The sequence below is a fragment of the Littorina saxatilis genome, linkage group LG1, assembly GCF_037325665.1.
Source record: "Littorina saxatilis isolate snail1 linkage group LG1, US_GU_Lsax_2.0, whole genome shotgun sequence".
Classification (NCBI taxonomy): domain Eukaryota; kingdom Metazoa; phylum Mollusca; class Gastropoda; order Littorinimorpha; family Littorinidae; genus Littorina; species Littorina saxatilis.
The window spans coordinates 82,741,016-82,758,286 of record NC_090245.1 but is presented as its reverse complement, the minus strand read 5'-3'; the positions used below and the strand labels follow the sequence as shown (position 1 = coordinate 82,758,286).

The 17,271-nt window shown below is 40.6% G+C and overlaps 1 protein-coding gene across 2 annotated transcripts in view; it reads right to left on the bottom strand.

Moving 5' to 3' along the window:
• Window positions 1–17,271, bottom strand: part of LOC138981682 (CREB-regulated transcription coactivator 1-like) — a 35,811-nt gene that overhangs the window by 18,083 nt on the left and 457 nt on the right. For both annotated transcript variants that reach the window (XM_070354687.1, XM_070354698.1), the window contains exons 3-4: window positions 17,023–17,151; window positions 15,625–15,689 (exon numbers count right to left, since the gene is read on the bottom strand). In XM_070354687.1, coding sequence (XP_070210788.1) covers window positions 15,625–15,689; window positions 17,023–17,151 — 194 coding nt within the window. The remainder of the gene's footprint in view (window positions 1–15,624; window positions 15,690–17,022; window positions 17,152–17,271) is intronic.

The window sequence follows — 17,271 nt, the reverse complement described above, 5'->3', positions numbered from 1 at the left end:
CACCAGTGGATGACAACCCACTGAACAATTATCCTGAAGGGACAATGCGGAAACAGCGCTTCGTGCCATGTTCAAACTGCTGTATCCTTTGCCTTTTTGGAACAGTTTCGTTAAAAACCTTATCAACTCATGTGGAGAGGCACAAAAGGGATCTCTATCCCGTTCAAGGCAATGCTGAAGCCAGCGTTTGAAATATGACTCGTAGTTACGCTTTGTACCCTCTCTCCAGGCTGACATGATAATTTCTGTTGCTTCATCCTGAATTCCCTGTTTCTGGAGGGCTGTCCGGACAAGGAACATGCTACTAGTTTCATCTTCTTCAGTAGTGGATGGTGCTCCCCTGTCAGTGGATGACTGAGTAAGTTTTCTTTTCGGGGCAACATGACCGGCAGTTCTACTAGTAGACGCAACAGTTTCGTGAACCACACTTGCGTTGTCCATAATGGCACCACCAGCACACACTCCGCCTCTAAGACTTCTATCCTTTGGAGCACTCTTGGAATGAGACTGAAAGGCGGAAAACAGAACGCCTTGAACAATGACCAGTCTAAGGAAAATGCATCAATGGCAAATGCATCTGGGTCAGGTTTCCATGAAACATACTTTCTTAACTGTGCGTTAACACGAGAAGCAAATAAGTCTACATCACAGAGACCAAACCGATTGATGACTTCTGCAAACACTTGTGTGTCCAAATGCCATTCAATGTTGTGTCTATCTACACGGGATTCTGCATCTGCCTCTATATTTAGGCAACCCGGTAAGTGTGTTGCTGTTACACAATTACTATGTGATAAGCACCACAACCAAATGTCTCTGGCAATGTCGTTGCACAAAACTTTTGTGCTGCCCATGTTATTAATACAAGCAACAGTGGTGCTATTGTCTGTAAGTAACTGAATGTAAGAGTGACATAATCCCCTGCAAAGGGATTTCAAGGCAAAATAAGCTGCTTTAAGTTCCAAACAGTTAATATGTTCAAAAGCTTCTTCCTTGGTCCACATTCCACCTGTGGTGCTACCCTGACACTCCGCCCCCCACCCTATTTTCGAAGCATCTGATTTTACTATTACAGTAGGTATGCCTCTGCTAACAGGGGAAGGATATTGCTTTACATTATCAATCCACCAGAGAAGGTCTGAACGAACTTGTTCTGAAACCACAAGTTCTGCATCAAAGTCACCTTTCCTAACAGCAAGGGCTTCATTTTTTGCGATCTCTAATCGTTTAAAAAAGAGAGGTGCAACCCAAACACCCGGTTGGGCAGCCACTAAATATCCGATAACTTCAGCCAACTGCCTAATTGTACATTTCTTTCTTCCAGCCAAATCAGCGCACTTAGTACGAATTTTATCAACTGTCCGGGGGGTCAGAGAAACTAACATGTTCTGAGAATCAAGCTGAAACCCTAAAAACTCAATGCATTGAGTAGGTGTAAATACTGACTTCACAGGATGCACAGTAAAGCCCAAACGATCCAACAAAGCACATGTATCTAACACTGCTGCCTGGCATTCTTCAAAAGTGTCTCCTTGCAAAAGGGTATCATCAATGTATATCAGAAGGGTATGGCCAGATAAACGTAAGTGGGCCAATACAGGCTTTAGTAGTTTCGTGAAAATGCGGGGAGAATCACGATATCCCTGTGGAAGAGCCAGGAACTCAAAAGTTTTGCCATGAAACTGAAATCTGAAATATTTTCTGAACTTGGGAGCGATGCGTATGGAGAAATATGCATCTTTTAGATCAACTGAGGCAAAAAAGCAATCTTTTTTCATTAATGACACTGCGTTTTTTAATGTATCCATCTTGAAGTGAATCTTTTCAATTGTCTGATTCAAATTTTTTAGGTTTAAAATCACCCTTTGACTACCATCTTTTTTCTGACGCAAGAAAATACTGGATAAAAGTTGATCTGGCCGTTGATCCACCTCTTGAACAATCTGTTTCTCCACTAACTTCGCTACCTCATTAGCCACTAGCTCATCCTCGGAAGAAGAAAATCTAATTTCTTTCCTGTCTGGAATGTGTTCACCAGTGATTATAAATTCAATTTCAATTCCTGCGACTTGCTGAAGGATCCATCTATCAGAGGTTAACTGTCTCCAACTATTCAAATGATCAGCAACTTTTCCACTATGAAAGTTCTCAGGAGTATTCACAAATTTTGAACTGACCTGTTCCCTAAAAATAGAAACCGCTGGCGCACAAATATTAGATTCTAATCCCGTTTTGTTTTCTTGGAGGGAATCCCGCTCTGTTGGGAGTGGAACTTGGGAGAGAATTTGTGTCCTGTCTGTCGGTTGGAGACACCTCTTCTCTGCTGGTACTGTTGTCTCTGCTGAAACTGTTGTCGAGGTCGCCCTTGGTAGAACTGACGACCTCTGGTGGCGTTTTTTGAAAGGGGCTGTGACAGTGTGGATGATAATTTCCTGTTCTTCACTGCATCGTCGACCCTTTTCGCTAGATCCTCCCCAAACAAAAACTCGTTAGACGTCAGTTTGAAATTTAGCTGCGCATTGCATAAGGCCCTGCAGTCTTGGCTAAGTGTCGGCCTGAGTGCTTCGCGCCGCACTTGTGACAGGTCCTTGTGTGAAGCCATAAGAAGTCGAGCCGCATCGGCCAGTTTGCTAAAGCTGTCACGCTCACTCAACTTCCGACTTGCTGGTTTTTCTTTGAGGTCGGACATAAGCTGAGCGATAATTTTCAGCGTACAACCTACTTGTTCCTGAACAAAGGACAGGTTCGAGTCTCTTTTCTTTGCAAACTTGTCTAACAGTTTGCCATCTAATTCACGATTGAGAGTCGGCGTTCGAAGCGACGTGACATTTTTGGGCCGCGGATAGTTCTGAAGAGTGTCTCGCACACGTGCCCGATCTGATGGAAGAAGAAGTCCTTCTTCAAAACGATCTGCCAGAGATGGATGAATCCCCTCGCCAACTGTATCCACTACTATGCCTGCGTCAAAATCATTGTCCGAAGCAACATCCGTGTCTTCAGCCGAATCAAACTCATTTTCGAACTGCTCATGAGCAAATCTAACCGAAGCACCGTCTTCTCCATCCGCTTGCGACTCTTGCGCCGAACTGCTTTCGGTTCCATGCGACTCGGTTCCACGCGATGTTGAAGCAACAGGCGTCGCATTAAGCTTACCAACTTTCTCCAAATCAGATAGTCTGCCAGACAAGGCAGTCATTGTCTCCAAAATTTTGTCCATTTTCAGAGTAACTTCACAATCACGTGGGCCAGACGAGCTCTTCTCTATTGAAAGAGACTGATCAACTCCCGTCTTTTCTGACGGTATCACTTCAGAAGGTTGTGCTTTCGCCGGTTTCTTGCCGGTTTTCTTCCCGCCAGCAGCACATTCACCACCTCCCGAGTCCGCCATATTCCGAACAAAAACCACACGAAAAAGTTATATTGATTCCTGGGGACGAGCAAGCGCACCCGTTACAGTATGAAAACAATTTAAAATCCACTGCAAAGATTTTCAAATCTTCAATGGACTAGTGCCCAGCCTTAGCACAGCGGACCTTCTGTGGCCCATAGTTCGCCTCAGGCGATAGTAATTGCTGTAATCGAGACAGCTGCTGAAAAAACAAAGAGGCTGCTTCAGCAAATCGTGACTGACTATGTCAGCAAATCGTGACTGACTGTGTCAGCAAACGTGTACTTCATTTCCGTAGCCAAAATAATATGTCATCCTACCAAAACAAGTCACAATTCCGACTGACCTTAGGTCACACGTGCAAAAACAAGTAACGATCCCAACTGACTCAAATATAGTAGGTCACACCTGCAAAAACAATGAACGCGCCGACTGACGCCTAACATTTCCATGTGTTAGCTTCGACGAATAAAATTCATACGCGAAACAACAAGTTCCCGGTTCAAAAAACCAACAAACACCGAAAACTCCAAACTGTTTCCTTACCTTGCAAGTTGACACAATGATAAACAATCAAAATAGTCAATACACTTCAACTAACCTACAACTAAAACTTGTACAGAGAAAGGTTAGAGGAAAATGAAAGCAAAGCAAGAGAGACAGTGCACCAACACGTCTTCACAGGACGGAAACCATTCGTTCAGTGACGTATTCCCGCGTTCTATCTCACGTGACCCATTCCTCTCGGAATTGTGGGAGATAAAAGCTTAATTAGCAGCAATGACATGCGAGATGTTAGTACTGAGCTGAATCAAGTCCAAAATTTAGATACTAAATGACATTAGCGCTATGAATTTATCTCTGAAGTAGTCCAAAATTACAGGCATGTTTCATTTTAAGCTTTGACATGCAATCATATTGATCCTCTTCATACCGTCGACACCTTATAAGAATACAACCAGGCACAAGTCTTACCAAAAAAATAAAACAAACTTTTGTTATATGGAAGAAATAACAAGGTACAGTAATTACATTCAAAAGGTTGGGAGGCCTGGGGGAGGGGGGGGGGGCCTGACATCCAGGTACTGAGGGTCAGATTTGAGGAGGAGAGTAAACAGGGGCACAGAAAGTTAACGGGTACTGAGGATCGAATTTGAGGGGGAGAGCAAACAGAGAGGCGGAGCACAGTTATCTCACAAGAGATTAACCCAATCCATTCACCTCCAGCAGGTGTTGGAGTGGCATCAGGCCCAGTGGTCAAGGAAGAGCAAGGTGAAACAGACAGAAACTTGCTGAACACACCAAACAAACCAAACATTTAACACTCGCCAGGTAGTTTTGATGGAGCTCAAGTCATGAGGAGAGATTGAGGGAAAGTGGTGAAAGGTAGGATGCAAAGGAAACTCCAGGTGATGATCTATGAATGAATAATGATGTCTGTCAGAACAGTACAACACTGGAGCACTTGAGGAGGAACAGGTACTCTGAGATTTGTATAGGTAACTGCAACATGACTGTCAATCTGTGGGATACTCTTCCCAAGCTGGGGTGGGGATAGGGCATAGGGGTTGGGTGGGGGGGGGGGTGGGGGGTGGGGGGCAGCAGGTATGAGAAATTACAGCCTAGGTAAAGTAACTTTGACAAAAACATTCTAAATAATTATATATGGATCAGAATCTTTCTTGACTCACAGTCACAGTGTCTCTCATCAGAACAAAAACTGTGAACGAATGTAGGATCTTGAAAGCACTACAAAAAATATTATACCTGTAGTAGTAACACACAGCTGTCAACATCAACAATTGAATGAGTAAATACTTTTCAACTGACTCAACTAAGGTAATTACTTATTTAGAACTACCAACAGTACATACATGAATACAAGTTACAACTGGAGCAACACCCCCAACATAGTCTTAAGATACATAATGCAAGTATAGCTGGCTGGAATTACCGTATTACCCATTTGCTGCTGACTGTAAGTATGTATACTCTGCTACAATCAATTACACATACCTAGCATCATACACATGCATGCACATGTTGAAACGTTCTCATGTGTGCAAGCAATAGGGAATCCTGTGTACATGTTTTTATGTGTACAGGTGCATCTGGGTTTCTGTATGCATGCACATTGTCTACAGCACTTGCACATGTCTAAGGTAGTGTCTATTCATGTGCATAGAAGTGAGTGGCATTGATAATAGAGTGAATACATGTCCTGTTAAGTGCACCAACAGCACTCATACCTGAATAATATTTAGATCCATGTTTTTTGGCAGTATTCAGAGTAACACCGACGCAAACACACATCCCCCACCCTTTTCACCAAAAAACAGGGTAGGTTTCAAAACACATTTTGGTGAGGGGGAAATAAGCGATTTTCATCCGCAGAAAAGGATCTTGATAATTTCAGGGGGCAAAAAAGGAAAGCACGCTTGAACCAGGAATGAAAAGACCCCATGAAGAAGCCGCCAGTCATTCAAGGGATGTTGTTCTTACCGATAGAGAGGGGATCGGTGCCCCCGACACATTGGGTAACCCAACATGAGCCTGTGGTTGGAATATCGCCGATTGCAAATCATTTGAACAGATCAGTTACTTTTAATGACCAACCCGTAGTTCACAATACCTGCTAGTAAATCCGACACAGAAAACCATGCACGAGCGATGAGCATGTGAAAGTCTATAAGAGAAGAAAGCTTCAGATGCAAGTTTGTAGGAGAGATCATACTCATGCTGCATACCCCCCCCCCCCCCCCCCCCCCCCCCCCCGAACACTGATCATTAATTTTATAGCAGTCATTTGTATGGAAAATAAGTGTTAAAACATTGCGTCCGGTTATACAGGTAGTGTTATCTGAGTCATATTCAGAATAATGCATGATTGATGATTGATATAACAATGTTGCAACATTAAGTGATTTTGAACTCTAATCTACTCACCACCTTCCCCCCCCCCCCCCCCCCCCCCCAAAAAAAAAAAACAAAAAACAAAAACCACTGTAATGTTTTGATTACGGATATGGAATACTGACCAAAAATGGTAAAGAAAACACAAGCTTACTAATCAAACACATTCTACTATGAGATGTAGACATATTCCTGACCACCCTCCACACCCACATGACATCAGACTACACACATATTTTCCAAGTCTGTATGGTACACAAATATTATGGTGCACAGTTTACATATGTTCTACCAAACAAACAAACTAAACGGTGAAACAAACAAACTAAACGGAGAAACAAACAAACTAAACGGTGAAACAAACAAACTAAACGGTGAAACAAACAAACGAACAAAAGGCAACTAAGACAAAATATTCCCTTGACCTTGACAACAATAACCCTGACCTTTGACAACAATGACCCTGACCTAGACAACAATAATCATGACCCTAACAACAACAACATGATGTTATTGTTAATCTTGGGGTCTTTATATCGTGCCTTCTTTTCCCAACATGCATACCTTCACCTTGGTTACCATGAGGTAAACAAAACTCACCGCGAGAGGGAAACTCCATTAAGATACCGATACATCCTGCAGAGGGTAAAAACACACCAAACAAAAATGAAACCAAACAGAAACCACACAGAAGAAAATTAAAGGAGGAACAAAATTAAAGGGGTACCAAAACAGAACAATTGTAAAAATAACAGTAAAAGTGATAACAACAAGAAGTGGGTAAAATGATGGACTTTTCCAAATAAGCAGAAGATAACTTTTTTCCAAATCAGTAGGGTGTTCATGAGCAGAAAAGTAAAAAAAATTAAAAAAAGGAAAAACGATGCTTTAAAAGGAAATACAGCATACTAAAAGTTTTGCACAAAAACCATGGAATAAAAAAAGGAAAAAAACTGAACAAGCAAAAAGCAAATAAAAAAAATCACTGGAAAGATACTTCACTGAAAAGATACTTCACTGGAAAGAGTCAGCCCTTCCATGCATTTAGCGAGCTCTGAATTACATTCCTGTTTGTTCTCAGGATGCCATTTTTCTGAGCCACAATGCCTGCATACTAATCATCACAACATTGTTGCATGCTCATGATGCAGACCATTTCGCTTTTCAGAGAAAATGTAAAATGCCTCTTACAAATATTCTGATTTAACTTCAAGCCATCAAATGTGTTTGGTATAATGGATCTTCAGCCATGCATCTAGCAGTCACTTCATACATTTACTGCACACTGTGATCCTTATGCAATAATGATTGATACAAACATGTACGTTATATATATGATATACGAGTAAAAACAAAATGCTTGGAAGATTCCAGAAACTGAACATAAGTTGTTGGGTTTTTTTCTTTCTTGATGTCACTTTGTCTTTGACAGCTTCTTTACTACCTTCCACAGAACCTATTGCATCATTCTTTCTCACACTGCAACATCAATTAGCCAAGCCATCATAAGACTGGCTTGCACAGTTGCAGGACAGGAACCAGTTGGTAAATCAGAATGGGTGTCTGTTTTGTATTCCTTCTGAGAAGATCTTAACTCTTTGTCCAATACTCTTAGACATAGGATTTGCATGACATTAAATCACATTCCATGTACTGCAATGTCAATTGTCATTGTCAGAAGTATTGGAAATGTATCAATCCAGTGAAACACTTTAAAGGGATGAAACCTAAGACAAAGAATCTTTAAAATTAGGACAACCACTTCTCGGAGGTTTTGTATCAGGAAATTTGTGTGGAAATCAGGAATCCTTGAGTTCCCGATGATTAGATTCATCCATGATACTGTATCTAGTATTATCAGTCAGACTACTATTACCCATCTGCAGACATTTAAGTACTGTAGGTGTAATTCTTTGAAAAAGAAAACAGAACATGAATAAGTTGATTTGATGTATCTACAGCTGTCGCAACATAAACTAAGGCACAGTCCTTCCTGTAAAAACAGCAAGGCTCGATCACCATCTTAGATCTAACCAGGCTTTTACATGGGATAAGAACATCCCTGCCCCAAAAATCAACACCCCATCTGCTTCCAGATTAGTGAGAATTTGACAAATTTTCAAGAGGAAGGATATTTTTATCCCAAGTAAAATCCTAGACATACATTAAATTAAAAGTTGTATCATAATTATACACAGTAGGACTGTGCCTTTACCCAATGACAGACTCCACTGGCCGAATTAATGACTCACAACATTCTCAGTTACAATGTATTAAGGCTTAAGAAGTTAAAGGATATAAGAGGGAAGTTGATTAGGGTAAAAGCCATTATGACAAAATTAGTCATCAACTGTCAGTGTTACGAAACTGATGAAACTGAGACAGGCAGTTACACGTATGGACGCAAACCTTTCACTGTTTCAGTTTTATTCATGCTTGCTCATGAGTTAGAAGGATAACCAATGGGATCACGAAAATACATTGTTTACATCAACCCAAACACGTGCAAAAATTAATTTTGGGATACAGCAATTAGTAATAGTATGGCTATGATTTCTCTGAAAACGAATTGTGAACTTCAAAAAAAAAAGGGGGAAAGCCCACAATCTTCACCAGACCAATGCAAAAGAGTGAGTGCCAAAACAGTAAACCAAAAAATAAATCAAATACCTAGGAGACCCCCCCCCCCCCCCCCCCTCGTACCTTCTTGCGAGGCTAAACAAACATTTTAATCCCAGGAATCTGAGAAGAAAGAATGAGAAAAGACAGGAGCGTCACTTCCAACAAAGAATAAAGGCATCTTTAATGTACTGTTGGTTAATTTGTCCATGTAGCACCAAAAGACCAACTGTAACCAATCACGGTAACTACTACTTAAACAACAGAGAAGGCAAATCCCTGATGTTCAGGGTATATTTACATGTTCAATTTCACTGATGTTCCCATTGGCATTGTCGAGTATGGCCAATTAATCAAGCAAACATAGAGAGTGTAACTGTAAGCTTCTGTCAGTAAATCTGGTACAGTGCAACCCCCCTTTTAAGACTCCAAAAATCTTCGAAAATTGGGTCTTAAAAAAGAGGAAGTCTTAAAATGGGGGTAATTTTACAGAGGTTAAGAACAGAAAGTCTGAGAAAACAAGGTCTTAAAAAGGAGGAAGTCTTAAAATGGGGGTAATTTTACAGAGGTTAAGAACAGAAAGTCTGAGAAAACAAGGTCTTATAAAGGAGGGAGTCTTAAAATGGGGGTAATTTTACAGAGGTTAAGAACAGAAAGTCTGAGAAAACAAGGTCTTAAAAAGGAGGGAGTCTTAAATTGGGGGGGTCGTCTTAAACGGGGGGTTCCACTGTATGAAGACAGCCCTTCTTCACAGCAAACTCTGTGCACCAGCAAAACAAATGCGGTTCAAGCAACGGACATTGCATGGATCATGATGGTCAAGTCTGTTAGCTGCTGCCTCGGGACTAAGTCTGTAAGCCCTGAGAGACTCAACAGAGAAATGAAGACCAAAACTGCGGGGGCTGGGTGTTCCAAAACACCCTACAAATGGTTGAAATGTTGTTTTATGGATTAATTCAGTTTATTCAGCTTTAACAAAAAACAATGAACACTGCCATTTTCAATTTAAAACACAAAAATGTAAACTTCCTAAAACATGCCCGATGCCATATGTATGCCAAGATGAATCCATCTATCACTTCTATGAATACTATTTGCAGCAAAATAAAGTGCCCTTCACATCAACTTAAAAAATTGGGTGTAGTTTGACCATCTTACAATCAATGAAAAATATACAAATTACATGTGCAGTACTATGCAATTCAATCAAAATATTTAAACTGCACATAAAATAGCAAAGAAACTTGACATAGACTGCACTCATTCCACTGCAAGATAAGACCAACACAACAGCACTGGCGAGAAGACAAACAGTCTCACCAAACACCGAAGCTAAACCCTGCCACCAGTAGGAACGACAGAAATTCCCAGAGAATGCCGCTTTAATCTGTTTAATCCCTGTGTTTATGGTGGTAAGCAGGCACCAGCAGCCAGGGCCAAAAGCGGGCATGTCAGCGGCAGAGGAGAGACAGTGCAGCCAAAACAGAGTGCTAAAATCAATATCTCAGTAGCCTTCAGCAGCCAGCCAAAGGGGGATGCTGTGCAGAATCTAGACCAAGGCAGCAGAAAATAGGCCACAGCGTTTGTTTTGGGGTCGCCTTGGGTAATTGCTACCTTCAGCGTCAAATGTCATCTTTCTCTCCTCCTTTTAGTTTGAATCCACAAATGAAAAAAGCTGCGACAGACAAATGAGTCAGACAAACACGTTGGTGTCTTGGTGTCGTCACTTATGTGCGCGCGTGATGGTGAATACAGCGAGGAATCCTGTAGCCATTCAATGTCTGTGAGCTTCACTGGCAAGCTGCTAGTGCTGCTCTGACCTTTAAAGGCAGTATTTTTGTTGCTATCACTGACCCACTTAAAACTCAAACAAATATGAAATAACACCTTAAAAAGATCAATCTGTACAGATTTAAAGGCAAAGGTCTATTTTCAGCAAGGAACGGGCAATGAATGATCACACGCATTTAACCCCTTTTAGTTTTACACAATACAATTAAAACAATTCCAAGGAGAAGAAAAATTTCACTAGAGATACACACTAAAAAGTTACACCAAAATAAACAACATCATCACATTCATTCACTGTCCACCAGTGACCAGGTGCAGCTATAAGCCCAAAGGCGTATAAGAATGAAAATGATAACTAATGATGACAAATGGGACAGACAGTGCGATACACTAGAAACCGAGCCAGGACTGCCATTATTTTCCATACAAAGAAGCTACATTACTAATGTAAAACCAGCAGTAATCTGTGAATTATCACAATCAAAACAAATTACAACTACAGTGGTACCTGTGATGTGAGGTCCCTCTAATGAGGGACACTTTTAACTGGTCCGAAGGGTGTCCTTTCATTGCAGGTACAAGACAATGGATCACATAGGCTGCTGTTGTCAACCCCAATACAAAGTAATGTCATATATTTCTATACTGTATCTCCAGGTGAAGAGCGAACAGGTATTATTGTTAATTATCACTATCAGGTTTAATGTTGTTTTATTTCCCCTCAACACATCTGCACCATCACAGAAAAACAGATTACAATCACTGCAGCACGAACAAAGCAACTTCAGGGATGTTTTGGCATAAGCATTTGGTGAAACACCTAAACCAATTTCAAATTGCCAAAAGCTCTGCTGTCAATGTCATTTCCAGGGAAAGGTGACACCAATGACAGCATAACATGTTGGATGTCCACATATTGCTGTAAGTGAAACTGTCATGGCCATATCGACAAATTTACAGAAGAAAATACACCTAGCTGTTTAAATCAACAGGGCTCCCCACTGACACTCTAAGAGGGTCACAGGACCCCCAATTTCAATCAGCAGAAATTTAGAGGGTCACAAGACCAGGAAAACTTGTGAGACCTTCAAAAGCGTTATTTGTCATATCGGGTTGATATACTGCGTACATTTGCTTCGGTTCAGATCCGGAAGACAATGCTCTCAGTCTTTAAAATCTAGCCAAGTGTACTGTGTACACTCAAATCAGAATTGAACTCAGTTTGAGCACATTTCTGTATCAAGTTTTGAACACTTGGTGATATAACACATAGTTCTACTGGCGAAAGAGGCACACATCATAAACACACAGTGTTAAAATGTGAACATTTGTGAACAGTATGTGTTTATTATGCGAACACTAGTGGACACAATGTGTGCTACTTTTTCAGCAGAACTATGTACAATGTAATAAAGTGTTCAAAACTTGCTAAAGAAATGTGTTAAATTCTGTTAAGAGTGTACATTCTTGTCCATTCTGTGTGGAAACTAGCTGACGATTACAGTCTGAAAATCAGTGCTGATGGTTCGCATCGGCATGATAACAAAAACGTGCGTACCAGGACCCTCTTTTTACAGGTTTTGTCAGTTGCAGGACCTCCTTCAAGAATTTCTGGTACGTTTTGTTGGATACTAGTATATGTATAGGACGCAGGGACACACACTTTGGGGAGCCCTGTTACCCACCATTTATATAACCTTACACACTGCAAAACAATGGGTCAAGGAGATGTTGCTGTTTCTCCCAATAACACATGATAAAAGTAATAATACACCTATGCCCTGGTTTGGTACACACACACACACACAAAGGCCATCAAAAAAGGAACAGAGTGACTTGTTCAATGTACACCTGTACCAGACTTTTTGCCTAAAGGGACTGAATCAGCCAACTCTCAACAAACTGGCATACAAAACTAGTATGCCAACCGCATCTCCCAATCACTAGGCAGGTATCACTGACACATAGACTGAATGACCGACAGCAAGAGGACCACCCTCACATTTTTCATCAGTACAGCAAAAAAACGAAAAAAGGAGTGTCACAAGTGCACCTCACAAGAGCAGAGATGGAGATAGAGATAGTTCCGGCAGGAACTGCAGAAGCATTAATCTTTATCTGGTGTCTGTTTTAATCCCGTGCTCACTGGAACGCCTGTGCACACACATCTGCTGCTTCAAAGTGTAAAACCTTTCACCCCCCCCCTTTAGGACCCTAGTTTTCAACATTTTCTGTTGAAAATGTCTGTAAAGTTACTTCGTTTTTACTTTCAGACTACTTCGGTTTCAAGACCGGAATTTTTCACATATATTTGGAGGTCTTAAAGTTAAAAAGGGAGGTTGATTGTACACAAAACCCATGCACCAAACAGAGATGCCAGGTGTTGTACAGTGCCTGTGTTACCTTGCAGTCTTATCCTCAGTAGATGGGACTAATACAAAAAATATATTATGGAGTACGAGGGATAACAAGGATCAAGAATACGATTCTGAAGACACCAGAAAGGAGGAAAGATGAAACACACTGGTGGTCATGCACTGCTGTGTGAACAGGTTAGTTCCAGAAAGGAGGAAAGATGAAACACACAGGTGGTCATGCACTGCTGTGTGAACAGGTTAGTTCCAGAAAGGAGGAAAGATGAAACACACAGGTGGTCATGCACTGCTGTGTGAACAGGTTAGTCTACTCTCTTTGAATCGTTTGATAGGTAAAAACAGGCGGACAGATTTACATCCAGCAACATACATCCCACCATAACTCTATTAACTGTGAAGAGGAAGACCAAGGGAACAACATGTATTTTTAAATTATCTACTGACCTTATCAACACAGTAACTAAGGATGCAAAAATGACTCATTCTCCTTGCAAGTGTAACTTGTAAGCTGAGAGCGAATGAAAAGGAGTGTCACAAGTGCACCTCACATTAGAGCAGAGATAGAGATAGAGATAGTTCCGGCAGGAACTGCAGAAGCATTAATCTTTATCTGGTGTCTGTTTTAATCCCGTGCTCACTAGAACGCCTGTGCACACACATCTGCTGCTTCAAAGTGTAAAAGTTGAACTTAGATAAGTATGTTTGCAGGTGTGTTTGACTCTGAGTAGCTGTGTGCACCAACTGACACTGACAGGTGACCACTCCCACCCCTAAAAACACAGCACCAAATGGTTGACAATTGTAATTGGTAATGGTATTGTCTTGATAACAATACAAAACTTAAAATTTACTGGCCACAGGTACAAATAACTATGTTTTGACAACTTCTGAAATGACAACTAACTTACTAACATCACTCATGAGATCAGAAGAAATCTTCTCAACTCCGCAGGACTAGGTTTCAACTTTGTTCCTTCCAACTCACGCTAAGTGAGATTCCCTGTAGGTGGAGTTCCTGTATACAGAGAATCCCACAGGGTGAAGTTTTTTTTATAAAACTTGCAAACCATACAGGAGTTTCTAAGAAATATCAAAAAAGATCGAAAAACATCAAATTCTACCGATCAATCAATCAATATGAGGCTTATATCGCGCGTATTCCGTGGGCACAGTTCTAAGCGCAGGGATTTATTTTTTAATTTTTTAATTTTTTATTTTATGCAATTTATATCGCGCACATATTCAAGGTGCAGGGATTTATTTATGCCGTGTGAGATGGAATTTTTTTACACAATACATCACGCATTCACATCGGCCAGCAGATGTCGCTAAGCATCACGTGACTTTCAGCAATATCAGCGAAACACTACAGGAACTACACCCTGTGGTATTCCCTGTAAACAGGGAATCCACCAACAGGAACTCCACCTACAGGGAATCCCACTCTTTTGGTCGACATAGACCCCATCAGCCCAAGTTACCCATTAACTGTCTAACATACTAGCAAAACAAAACACGCTAACAACATACCATGTGTAGTAATCTGGGTAGAGCAATAGCACTCTCCGTGTGTAAAACTGACATGATTACAACTAGAAGTACACACAATGCATACAAACGTATAGGTACATGTAAAATTAAAAACATACACACAAGCACAAAGTCATCAGAGAATCAAGTTGCTACAAAGTCCCAGTAGTGTCTGCAAGAATGCCAAGGCTATACATGTACAAGAAACAATGAGCAGGTATTTTCCATTAAAAATATGACACCAACACCCCCCCCGATCATCAGAGGAATGCAACTTGCAAAGTTCTGCAAGCGCCAAAAGAGTGAACTGTAGTCTGCTGCGATAAATATTTCAAACTCTATCATAACCAAGGAACTGGCGCTCATAGTCATACTCATAGTTTTTCCCACATTTTGGGAAATCAGGCACAGAAAGAATTGCTGAGGGTCTGGAGTCAAATCACATCTATACCTTGTTATGTAGCTTCAAGCAAGTAGAACTCATGATACTCACTCATTGAGTCATAACCCCATGTATGATTTACACTTCAATCAAAATGACAGCTAAAAATTGATGTACCACAGATCGGTCAAGGAAAAGCAGTACATGTACACATACTCAAAAGTATAGTGCACAAAACCTACTTAAAATGCTAATCAAAAGGTAAAACGTAAATTATTCACATCAGCTTTTCTCACTTCTGATAAAAATTACCAGACAACAATCAATCATGAACAGTCACAGTCACACACAAACACCACAACACACGATGTACACTACACATGTTCCATATTGTTAATACAGCCAGTACTGGTACATGTATCTAGCTAGATCATGACAAGAAAATCAAAGCACTGATTAGCTACATAAATATCCGAATACACAAAACGAAGCAGCAAAAGCAGAGAAGGGCTAGATAAATAAAAGTAGTCATGTAACAATGTATACAACAAAAGTGAAGCAACAAACAAAAAGAATATAGATGAGTATAATTTAACATGATTTCAAATGAAGAGGACTGTTCCTACCTTCGCCAGCTTGTGTCCGGCGGAGGGGACAGATACGCTGCAGATCCATAGGGAGAACAGTCCACCTGGAATCTTGGTCAAGGAAAATGTCACGCGTGTCTGATGCAATGCTACGCTTTTATTTCTCCCTTCAATGTCTCCTAATCTTTCAATGGTAGACCTGCTTAGCTGTTAAACGATTCTTTGGCAGTACTGGTTCCATTTTTAAGATGTAAAGGCTCAAGCTCTGATAACTGCCAAGAAAGACGGACTTTAAAAAACTGTCAACAAATAGGTCTCAAAGTGGGTAATGATCAAGAACAGTAACCCAAATTCAAGGACTCTTTCACTGTAGCAGTTTGTTGAAACTAAGCAAAATTTGTTGAGAATTCTGACTTGTGAATTTAAATTTCATAAACCTTATTTTCATTTTTGAAATATTTCAACATGGTGGACTGTGGACGGTTACATAGTCATAGATAGGTAATTTGGGACACTCTTCTTGAACTTTACCCACAACTGTAAGTTTTTTTCCTTGTTTTGAAAAAAAAAGAACTACAGTTGTATTGCTTCCTTAGTTACAGGAGCCACACAAACCATGCAATAAAGACTGCACCAAGCACACCAACCCAGAAAGAAAGCTGAAAATAACCTAGCGAAGGCTCACATGAACCATGGAAAAAGTGCAAATGAATCTGACAGAGAATAAAAAAATTCCCATACAAAATACTGTGCCTGTGGTGCTTGTTGTATAATCCATAGTAGAAATTATAGCAACAGACAAAATTGTCCTTACCTTTCAAAAGTCTATGCAATCATTGTGCATAATATAGTTACACAAATAAGTCAATTTACTTTTGGTTGAGCCAAAGAATGTACACCTATAGTGACAATTCCAATCCTTTCAATGGTTTGCTCTTTGGCAATAAAAGCATGCTCTTCTTGTTCTAGGTACAGCTGCAAGTCACTAAAACAAAACTAACTAGTAAATTGGGTATTTGCAATCTTTACAGTCACACTGTATTTCAAGTTACATATTCCCTCGCTGAAGTGAAACAGCAACTGTGCCGTGGGACTGAGAATGCAGTGTGCAAATTATACAATCAATAAGGGCAAATTCCAAACATAAAACAAACTACACAAATATATTTTACTTTAGTGCTCTTCGCATGGCCAGCTTAAACCCAACTTTATTAAACAGTATTCCCACTCCCAGTACTATTACATGTACTAATACTACTAGTACTACTGAAGTGAAGTTCTATAGTATTACTACTAGAGCTACACACAGGAAGTGCAGTGCCTGAGCAATCCAACTCGGCAACTGATCAAAAAGACAGAATGACTGGTGATGATGGTTCAGAAACGGCTAGAAACTGTTAAACATGCATAAATACCAATTTGATTCACAAAGGATACGCGTTTGTCAATTGGAAAAGGCCTCTGTCTGTGTGGACCAATTTGGCGTTGTCTGTCCACTCGAGGATGGATGCGATCTGCGATGTTTGGTCGCCCCTGTTTGATATCCTCTAAATGCTGTAAGGCCGTCTGCAATGTCACAATTACATTAAATCGCCACTGTACATGTGGTCATACTACGATCTTTGCTAATATTTGCTCTAATTGGATGCATTTCCGTCAAGTGTTTGGGTGTCAGTGCGGTTTGAC